This window comes from Leishmania donovani, chromosome 34 (assembly GCF_000227135.1).
Source record: "Leishmania donovani BPK282A1 complete genome, chromosome 34".
Classification (NCBI taxonomy): Eukaryota; Euglenozoa; class Kinetoplastea; order Trypanosomatida; family Trypanosomatidae; genus Leishmania; species Leishmania donovani.
The window spans coordinates 1,176,955-1,187,355 of record NC_018261.1 but is presented as its reverse complement, the minus strand read 5'-3'; the positions used below and the strand labels follow the sequence as shown (position 1 = coordinate 1,187,355).

General features: G+C 58.1%; 5 protein-coding genes across 5 annotated transcripts; all 5 read right to left on the bottom strand.

The window, feature by feature from the left end:
• LDBPK_342730 (ribosomal protein L3, putative) lies at positions 1-294 on the bottom strand (the record flags this gene model as incomplete). Its single annotated transcript, XM_003864384.1, has 1 exon — positions 1-294. A coding segment is annotated over one exon (294 nt), but the record flags the coding sequence as incomplete, so codon positions are not given.
• A 791-nt stretch (positions 295-1,085) lies between these two features.
• Positions 1,086-1,442, bottom strand: LDBPK_342720 (hypothetical protein, conserved; the record flags this gene model as incomplete). Its single annotated transcript, XM_003864383.1, has 1 exon — positions 1,086-1,442. The coding sequence occupies one exon, from the start codon at positions 1,440-1,442 to the stop codon at positions 1,086-1,088; it is 357 nt and encodes a 118-aa protein (XP_003864431.1).
• A 1,737-nt stretch (positions 1,443-3,179) lies between these two features.
• Positions 3,180-4,415, bottom strand: LDBPK_342710 (serine acetyltransferase; the record flags this gene model as incomplete). Its single annotated transcript, XM_003864382.1, has 1 exon — positions 3,180-4,415. One exon carries the CDS (start codon positions 4,413-4,415, stop codon positions 3,180-3,182), a length of 1,236 nt encoding a protein of 411 aa, XP_003864430.1.
• Positions 4,416-5,856: 1,441 nt separating this feature from the next.
• LDBPK_342700 (selenocysteine-specific elongation factor, putative) lies at positions 5,857-7,893 on the bottom strand (the record flags this gene model as incomplete). Its single annotated transcript, XM_003864381.1, has 1 exon — positions 5,857-7,893. The coding sequence occupies one exon, from the start codon at positions 7,891-7,893 to the stop codon at positions 5,857-5,859; it is 2,037 nt and encodes a 678-aa protein (XP_003864429.1).
• Positions 7,894-8,495: 602 nt separating this feature from the next.
• On the bottom strand, positions 8,496-8,807 carry LDBPK_342690 (ubiquitin related modifier (urm1)-like protein; the record flags this gene model as incomplete). The annotated part of the gene is made up of 1 exon (XM_003864380.1): positions 8,496-8,807. The coding sequence occupies one exon, from the start codon at positions 8,805-8,807 to the stop codon at positions 8,496-8,498; it is 312 nt and encodes a 103-aa protein (XP_003864428.1).
• Positions 8,808-10,401: the final 1,594 nt, after the last annotated feature.

The window sequence follows — 10,401 nt, the reverse complement described above, 5'->3', positions numbered from 1 at the left end:
GCCGACCGGCGTTTGGCGGTAGCCCACAATGCCGACAATCACCATCGGCGGCGCCTCCAGGATCGTCACCGGCTCCACCACCTCCTTCTTGTTCACCTTCGATCCAGGGCGATCGACATCACGCACAATGTGCGTCATGCCGGCCTTGAACACCATGAAACTCGTCAGGTGGGGCTTCTGCGTCGCGTCGTCCTTGGGGAACGCGCGCGCGCGGCCGCGGATCTGGCGCGAGCGCTTGCGCGGCAGGAAGCCGAGATGGCCGTGGCGGGGGTGCTCGAACTTGCAGTGAGACATGGTGTCTAGGTTTTATGTTAAAAGCTGTTGCACCAATTAGAGGTGTGAGGGATCGTTGCGGCGGCGGCGTTGCGTGAGTCGTGTGCGTGGTGAAGATGCAGCGAAGGCGTTTGGCGGAAGGAGAAGCGTAATGAATGCTAGAAGGAGTAAGGGTCGAAGCGCAGAGCATGGAGCAGTGTCAGAAAAGAAGGTATTGAAGTGAGGGCACCGGAGCCCGACTATGGCGTGGGAGCCTTACGCAAAAGGTTCTGTGTTTCTCAAAGTGCTTCGCGTCGCTTCTTGGAATTCGATGGAGAAGTAAAAAAAAATCCACAGAGCTGCTACATGCTTGCGTGCTTGATATCGCACACAGGCGAGTTGTTGCTTCGCATCGTCGCAGTACCTGCTGAGCGCCCCGCCGTGGGCGTGATAAGGGGGTACCTCAAAGACATCCGTTTACGTGAGCCGGTTGAGGTGAGCAGCCAGGATATCCCCACTCCACCCAACCACCTGACAACACCCTTGCATCTTTCAACACAGAAACATGCAACACCAACGTGTACCTAACGACGAAGAGCGTTGGCGAAACCCAACACCTCCGCGAGCACAAAAGGATGAAAGAACTAGATTTTGTTCCGACATCGCCTGAAAGACGGGCGAGCGAGGCGCGCAGCACGCTTCTCACATGCATACACACGCAGGGGCATGTATGTGTCACTTATTTCCTTTTTTTACCTCCGTCTGTGATGGTGCCCTGGAGCATCTTCTAGAAAGGGTGCTCCACACACATTCCTCGCAAAGTACAGCGTCGACTACTTTTTATCCCCACTTTTGGCGCCGTGTAGTGCGCCAATGGCAAAGTCCACCTTGCGGGCGATGTTGCTCTTCGTCAGGAAGGGGCCACGGACCTTCGTTTCCTTCATCAACGTGTATCGCTGCAGCACTGGGTCCCACATAGTCTTTTGCAGCTTTCGCCCCGTAGCGTCGAGGCGCTCTGCTTCCGTCTTGATGTACCCCTCCATGTGGCCCGTGTTTGCCTCGCTACGCAGTGCCACCATGTTGTTGCGAATCTTGCGCGGAATCACCTTGGGAATGAAGCCGACCATGCGCTTCTTTAGGCGGGTCTTGTACTGGCCATGGCCGAGCAGCGTGAAGGAAACGCGAAACATCGCCCCCTCTCAGTCATCCACGCCCTGCCACAGACCTGTGAGTTTTACTTTATCTTGAGGGAAAGGGGGTCCTTTTTGCGGCTTCTTGGCCGGCCTGCTCCCCCTCTCCTTTGTCCACGAGAGTGCACGAGACGGTGTTGCCTCGTGCCAATCTAAAAGGTACGTCTTTGCTTGTGAGAGAGTTTGCTTGCGTGTTTCAGAAAGCACGTGAGATGGCACCAGGTCGAGGAGGAAATGCTAGCGTGATAAACGAAAAGAGCGCGACTTGCTGCAGCGACAGCAGTAGCGCTGAAAGGGGTGGCCTTGTAAGTCTGTTCTTTCTCTTTGTTTGTTATGTGGCACAGCCTCGAAAGTTCCGTCGTGCACGCAAAAGGGGGAGAAGAGGCTGCGCATAGTCGGGCTGGTCGGGGCAGCGGTCACCTACAGAGCAGGAAATAGAAGGTGCGGCACGCCACAACGAGTGTCTTTTTTTTTTTCCTCTTTGCCTCTGGATTTCTTCGTTTCGTGCGTTGAATACGCACTGGCGCACCGGCAGCTCCCTCATGCACTGGGCGGCGCTCACACACGGACATGCGCACCTCTGGGTGGGTCGCGCGTTTCAATCGACGACAGACAACAAACCTGTGAACGGCTACCGCTTACCCGATGGCGAAAGGCGAGCAATGAGGAAAAAAAAGAGAGCAACCGTGAAACGCTGAAACGCCATGCGAGAGAAGAGGTGAAGGCAAAGGCCACCACGGGGATGAATGCGCACAGAAAAGCAGGAGACGGGCACGAGAAGAGCGAAGGGGCACAAGGCACTACCAAACCAAACAGAGGGAGGAGCCAGAGAGGACACACAAGGGGTGGCTCAGTTACAATCATAAGCGCGTAACGTTAGCTCCGGGGAAAGTGCTACGATGGCCTCGTCAACGGTAACGCGACCACAGGTCATCATGGAGGCGACGGACGATAAACCAGACAAGAAACACCGAGGGAGAGGGACGATAGAAAGCCAAAGTACCCCCTCCTGCTACCACAGACACACACACACACGCACTCTCCCGATGAGGGGGGGGGGGGCAAAAATCAAACAAATCAAAAAGAAAAGGCAACGGCATCGGGAAAAGGCGATGAAGAGCCAACAGCGCTCACGCTGGAAGCGACACACGCGCTCACAGCCACCATATATGCATGTACGCATATGCACACATGCGCGCACGCAGAGAAAGAGACGGAGAAACAGAGCGACAACTGTAGACGGATACGGTGACGATATTCATGGCACCTGAACATGAAGCGCCAGCTAGGCGTCCAAGTGTAATCGAGCAAGAGAACGAAAAGAGAGAGGGCTGACGACATCGAAGAGCCCGTAACGAAGCATGCGAAACAGAAGACACAGGTAATGCCCATATGCAGCGTATGATACGACCCTGACTGTGCAGTGAGCGGGCGCCGCCGAGCACGTTGCGGGCGAAATAAAAACGTGCAACAAGGGGCACGTATGTGTGAGCACGAGCATAAGAAGTTAGCCGCAACAGGACCCGCAGAGACGCAAGAAGCCTGAAGAGGAGGAAAGACCAGCTGCTTTTTTTTTTCGCCTTGCAGACTCTTCCCTTCCACCACCACCATCACAACATTTATGACCGTCGCCACGACTACAGATTCAGCACATGTATGCCAACTGCTCTCGCCCACGACGGATTTCAAGCCACTTCTGCCCGCGCCCTCCCTCTTTTGCGTGCTCGCATCCACGCATCAAATGCCAGAGCCGTCCCTCTCAAGAAACATGCGCTCATGTGGTTGCAGTACGTGGTGGGACCTCTGCACTATCGATGAGAAGGGCGGCACATCGCGCACCACCCAGCAGTTACCGCCAATGGTGCTGCGCTCACCAATTGTCACGCGACCCAGCACTACGGCGTTTGCGTACAGTGTGACGCCGTCCTCGATGATGGGGTGTCGTGGGAGGTCTCGAATCCGCTCGCCTGTTTTCTCGTCCGTCGGAAAACTCCGCGCACCGAGAGTAACACCTTGGTAGATAGAGACGCCATTGCCGATGATCGCCGTCGCCCCTATGACGACGCCGGTGCCGTGGTCAATGAAGAAGTGATGCCCAATGGCCGTGTTCGGGTGGATGTCGATCCCCGTCTCTGAATGCGCCAACTCTGTCAGCATACGGGTTAAGTTCTGCGGGACTCCAAGCAGGTGCAGCTGGTGTGCCACGCGCTGATGTACCATGCAGCGAAGTCCCGGGTAGCACAGTACCACCTCACTCGGCGAGGAGGCGGCAACGTCCCCCTCAAAGATCGCCTCCACGTCTGTGTGGAGGAGCCAGCGCACGTGCGCAAGTCGCTCCACGACAAACTTTGTCACAATCGCGTCTGCCCTGCGCTTGCAGTTGGTGAGGAAGGCCTGATTGGCGCCGCTGTTGATGTCGGCAGTCTCGCACATGGCGTTTGCTTTAGGGGTTGACGACTTGGACGAGACCTCCGTAGATGGTAAGCGAGCGCGGTTTCCCGTGCAGCGCAGCTTTTCAGCCGCCGCCTTTGAAACGTCCTTCTCCGCCGCAGCAGCCACACCACATCCACCTTTTGTGCATGTCGACTCCATCGCGAGCAGCGACAGTGTGGCGCAGCGCTGTCCATTCCACTCCAGCTGCGTGCGTTGCGATGTGTTCAAGGGCTTGAAAGGCTTTGTGTCCTCCACCGCGTGCGCGTCGCCGTGCAAAACAAAGGCAACGTAGATCTGTGTCATGAGAATGTCTGCGATGTGCCCAATCACCCACTCCATCAGCGCGTCTGCCTCGGCGAACGTCGGCGTCACCTCCGACGGCGGGTTCGTGCACTCTGGGAAGAAGACATAAAAAAGGCACTCGACCAGCTCCTTCAGCTTGTGAAGGCTGATGCGGGGGTGAAACGTGGGCAAAGCGCTATCCGCGCGTTGCGGGTTCAGCTGCTCCAGAGCCTCCCGAATGCGGTCAAGGCGCTTCATGGTCGGCGCACATGCACTCGCCTCTCGCAATAGTAGGGCACGCGGGAGATCGAAGGGTGCTTCAGAGCAGCGGGTAACGGAAAAAAAAAGAGAGACGAATGGGGTACAAGCAGAGAAAACGCGCCTGCACGTGTAGGCGCGCGCGCGTGATTACCCTCTAAAGGCAACGGAGCGCGACAGAAACAAAAGGAAGTAAAAAAAATCATGAAAAAAGGAGAAGATAGGAAGACAGATGGAGAGGGGGAAGCGGTGGCCAGAACGATTGCGCGTTACGTGCACCCGAGTGTCCTTGGAGAGGAGATTGAGACCTGAGTGACATACCTCCGACAACGTGAAGAAGAAAACTGAAGCAGACGACGACGAGACAAATCCTGCTCCTTTGCGACATAGGGAAAGGGAAGTAAGGAGCGAGAAAGAGGCTAAGGCGCGTGAGAGCCCTCGCAAGGAAGGTTACTTGTGCTTGTGTCTACGCGTAGAGCGTGGAGGTGCCTGACGCCGTCGTCAGGAGGCGTTTCAGGCGAGGGTGTCGCCAACGTTTGTATAGCTTTCTGCGCAGCTGCTGTGGGTGTTGCCTGCTGCGGCTGTTGCCCTGCGTTTCTGATGGTGCGTCCCGAGAGTCACAGGCCGTCCACGATGATGAAAAGGAGCTAACCGTGAACGATCATAAGCAAGAGCACAACGCAGTGCAGCCCACGGCAATAGAGAAGAGCCGCTCTCTGCCCTCCGTCTCCCCGTGTGCTGGCGGATGTACCTGTGTAATGTGGGCCCGCCCACATTACACAGGGGATGTCTCGAAACGTGATAACGCTACTGGGCACGCGGGTAGTGCATGTCTGTTTGCGTGTGGGGGGAGATGGAGGGCATACGAGGTGGTGGAATGAAGAACAAGAGGCAATGCTAGGCCCAGTAAAGACCGAGTTCGGCCCCCTCCCTCCCCAACCAAAAAAAAAAGGGCTACGCGGCATATGTCTTGCCAGAAACGCTCTCTCAAGTACGGAGAACAGCATCTCTCTAGCGGCCACATGAGCAGTTCCGTCTGTCGGAAGAGCTGCAGCTGTCCACCTTCTATTCAAGAGCGCTGGCTCACAGTAGATGTTCGGGGGTGTTGATGAATTCATGCTGCGGATAAAGTGCAAGCTGCGCTCGAGACCCTCACAGGTTCTTCGCCCCGACAACTGCGTGTGCGCCTGTCTGTATGCCCACGGGGGGAAAAGGTAAAGCAGCTGATGATCCGTCCGCAGCACTCTTCGCACCCCTCATCATCCCTTCCACCCCCACCTCCATCCAAATACACACACACACACACCACCTACAGCTTTGCCCTTTCGGTGCACAGAATTTTTTTTGTCAGAGGCTTCAGATGACAAACACAATACCACCATCGCCTCCACGCACATCCGCATCGCCATCCGGGGGCGACTCCAGCTCCCCTAGTTCGCACTCACTGCTCGAGGCCTGAGTGAAGGGCAAAGGGGTACTTCTTCAGTACAAGAAGAATGCGTCCTGGCCGGAGAAATACACCTCCGCTGCAGCCGGCGTCCTCTGAGCCAGGCCCCCTTGTCGACTTATTGCGCTTCTTACGCGCCGCCGACACGAATGAGCCGATCGGCGCTGTGGCGGCGTTCGCAGCGGGATCGGCAAAGACAGGGCCGTCGAAGACAAGCTTCACCTTCCCTGTTTTGCCAAACGAGGAGTCGATAATGCCCTTCACAGCGCCAGGGTTGCTTGGTTGAGGAGTTGTCATTGCCGCGTCGGCATCCTCGGGCTCAAAGACGACAACGAGTCGGAGGAACTTTTGCACCTCCGCAAAGAGCTCCGCCCTCTGGCGCGCCTCGGCGTTGACACAGCCCTTATCTCGTCTGGCACCCGCAGACGCCCCGGCAGGCCGGCTACCGCTACCCCCGGCGCCGGGAGTCTGCAGCGATACGACACCGTCGGCGATGCAGCTCCGGCTGTCCAGTACCCGGTCCACTCGCAGCGCGCGATACCGGTAGCGCACGACTGGAAGCCGCCGCCACGCCGGTACCTGGCCGTGACTCGCAGAGTGGTCTGAGCGGCCCGGGACGGCTGTTGTCGTCCTTGCAGCAGCGCCGTCTTCCATGAACACGTGGCACACCGTGCCAGCTAGCGCGATGCGGCAGAAGTTCTCCCGCTCAACATCTAGACGCATGGCGATCATTGACACACCAGGGGCCGCCAGCACAGGCCGCTCGAGCAGCAGCACGGCGTAGTAGTCCTGCTCTGCCGGGGCGACGGGCAAAGGTCGTCCGGGGACGCTTGCGGTGGTGTCGGTAGAGGTGTAGCTGGCCACAACCCCATCGTCCAGCTCTTCCACATATGTACTCTCGATGGACGGATCGAAGCTGGCTCCGGTGCCGGGGACGTCGAGGCTCTCGTTCGCGCGCGGCGGTCGTGCAAAGTACCTCATGGTCCCCATCACGGTAGCGTGGCCGATCGTAATGTGAAACTTTGTGTGTGTGTCGCACGGCAGTGGGTGGTAGCGCACACGATGCACCCGCGCGATCAGCTGCGAGGAGCTCACCAGCGCTCGGCCGCTGCTTGCGGCGCTGCAAAGGACGCCGCGCTCCATCCATGTAGGGTCAAACTGAGCCACGCACAGCCCCACCCGGTCCCCGCTCTGCGCCATCTCGACCGGTTTGTGAAACACCTGCAGCCCTTTTACCTTGCGCGTGGTCTGCAGCTCCGGCACGAGCACCGTGTCCCCAACGCGAACGACGCCAGCGACAACAGTCCCGGTGAATACGGTACCCTGGCCCCGCACGGCGAAGCAGTGATCCACAAGCATGTAGAACTGCGCTGGCCTCTCAGCCTCGCTCTCTTTTGCAGACTTCAGGGCCGCGAGGTCGACCGCGCGCAACACCTGAGGCAAAACCGCCTCCGTGTTCAAGGGGTGTCCGATCCCGCCCGCCACCTCGCGGGGAGCAGCCGCCACCTCCACAATAGCCACCGTGGGCCACCGCGTGCGGCGAAACACCTGCTGCAGTTTTCTCTTGAGGGCAGCCAATGCCGCCTCTTTAGCTGCTGGCGATGCGCCTTGAATCGCGTCCATCTTGTTCAGCACAACGACGAGCGGCTTGGCCAGCACCTCGCCCAGGATCAGACACTCAGCCGTCTGCACTTGCATGCCCTTGGTTGCGTCGATGACCAACACCATCGCGTCAATTATCTGCGCTCCACCAACCACCGTGCGAATCAGTGACGCGTGCCCTGGGCAATCGACCAGCGTGCACTGCACCTTGGTCAAATCGGCTTCCCGCAGTACTCGGGTGGCGTCCGCGTTTCCGTCTTCGACGGACACCTCACAGGCACTGAAACCGAGGTCGAGCGTAATCCCACGTGACTGACTCTGCGGACTCTTATCAAAGGCAGCAGTGGAGGCAGTGCTCGACAGCGCCTTGGCCAGTGCCGTCTTGCCACTATCAACATGACCGAGAAGTCCGATGTTCACATTTAGCATGTGCTCTTGCCTTGGACGTCGCGACCTTCGCGCTTTCGAGTGCCGAGCAACGGGTGGGAGGGGAGGGATGAGGCAGGCTCTTTTCCCTGCCACGCTTGCAGCTGGTGTGGAGGGAGTGATAGCTGGGCGCACACGCGTACGGGCTTGCACAATGGTGGCAACGAAGAGCAAGCGAAAAACAGGTGGTGGCACGGACGTGAAAACAAAGGCGATGATGCAGTACAACTACTCCGAGCATGATGGCTAGAGCAGCGGGAGGTGCGCGCCTGGAGCTCGTCCAACGGTGCCGCTGTACGGGCGGCTGCCAAGAAAGGAAGTGACATGTTTGCATGCCTATCGACGTCAAAGGTTGTTGACTCTCGCGCGCGCTCCTCTACATGTAGGTGCCGGATTGTATTCCTGGGCATCTGCATCGAGAAGTGGTCGCGTGTCCTCGGTGACTTTCCACAAGACGCTTACTCGAAACAAATCGCAAAGAGTGCACAGCAAGTGAGCAACCACACGCGCGCGCAGCTCGTGCTCATACAGACTCGGAGGCACACATATACATGCGCACGCCCGTGTTCATGTGGCGGAGTAAACCAAACACTTCCTTCACATCCTCAGCCGCCGTGCAGAGTAGATACAAACTCCACCTCGTCGCCGTCTTCCAAGACGTGTTCTACGCCGCCGAGCACCTCGGCATCACATCCGTTCACCAGCACCAGAATGCCAGGACGCACATTTGCGCCAGTGGCGTCGACGAACAGCTCCGGTCGCTCCTTGACGTAGCCGCGCCGCAGCAAGTCAATCAACTGTGCGACGGTCGCGCCAACAGGCACCACATCTGCCAAGGTGATATTCACCTCCTTGTCGAAGAGCAGCTCGCATCCGCCGCTGAGGACAACTTTGATTTTTCTGTGCGTCATCTGCATCAAGTCTGCTGTTAGTGCCTGTGGCGCGTGTTTAGCGGCAGTGTGTATCCTTTATTTTGAAAAACGCAGCGCAGTTCTGTCGCAATTGGCGGCAAGCGGGGCGGTTTACAAGTGCTCCCTGCGCGTACTCACATGCACACCACAGAGACTGACGAGAGACGCCACGGGGACACCGAGAGCGCAGATCTGAGTATGAATCTCCAATAAGTGGAAGCGACGGGAGCTGTAGGACTGCCATAGTGACAAGGTTGATGTGCCCTCACGGGCGAGCGCGCATGCAAACAGAGAGGCCGCGGCTGACAGCCACCTACCCGGGCAGGGGAGTGACCAATCGACACGCAGCACGGGCGATATACTCGATCGTCGGCCCTACAGTGCAAAAGATAATAGGGTTAGTCGAGTACGCCGCTGCAGTGCTGACAAACGCCACCGCTGTACGGGAACACGACGAGCTTTTTGAATGCCCGAACGGCGTTTTATCTTTTTTTTTGCGGCACGAGCTGCAGCACGTACACGCACCGACACACACAAACACACACAGACCCACACCTACAAAATCTAAACGTGTCTGCCTTGCAGTGAGTCGTAAAGGCAGCTATCATTCACGTCAGTCATTCTTTTTACGTACAGGTTCACATATTCCTCTTTCAATGCAGGTGACGAGAAGCGGAACACATCGGCAAACAAAGAAAAGCATCGCCAGGAGACCGAGATCCCGGGCACAACAAGTGAAAAAAAAGCACAAGAGCTTTTACTTCTTCGTCGCATGACCATCTTCGGCCACACAGCGTGAGTGAGACTCCACTCTGCCAGGCCCGTCACAGGCCCATCTCTCTGTGCCACGCGCTACCAGGCACGCGTTAGGGCAATGCACCGACTCCGCGTGTGAGTGCGGCCCCTGCCTCACACTCTACCCAGCACCCGCTGCGCAGGTCGCCTCACAGCCGCACCCGCATCATGCCGGCTGCCACCTCCCGCATCCCCACTCGAGGCGCCTCAGGGTCCCTCCCCCCCCCCTAGTCGGTGGGCACGGCCCGGTGAGACAGGCTCGAGCCAGGTTGGCACTTGTGCCTACCATATCGATGATATAAACGCGCGCACCGCCGCAGGTCGCTCCAGCGCCTGCGCCGATCCAGGCCCACACCGCCGGCATCCGTAGCGATGCATCCCCCTGACAGGGCCAGGGCGAGAAGCGGCTCCGCACTGACAGCGGATAGGAGAGGGGAGGGGTGCTGATTGGCTCCTCCCCCCCCCCACACACACAGCGTTGGCGTGGGCGCACTGGACGCTGAGACACCAGGCACTGTGCGGTGTGTCCCCCTTCCCCGCTCATCAGGGAGCACGCGGCAGGGAGCGGCAATTCTCAAGGAAAGGAGAAAAGGGGTAAAATCTTGGCTGCAAAAGCAAAAGAGGTCTCGACCTGCTTGCGCTGAGCTGAGAATGGCGAGGAGCGGGTACGTTTCTGGGGAGGGAGGGAGGCGGGCTGAGGGGCACGTGCCATCAAATACAGGAACAAACACAAGTAGCCATGGGGAAAAAGAACAAGATGACGAGCTGACAAAGCGGTTCACGGAGGTGCGTCTACCCCATTCGT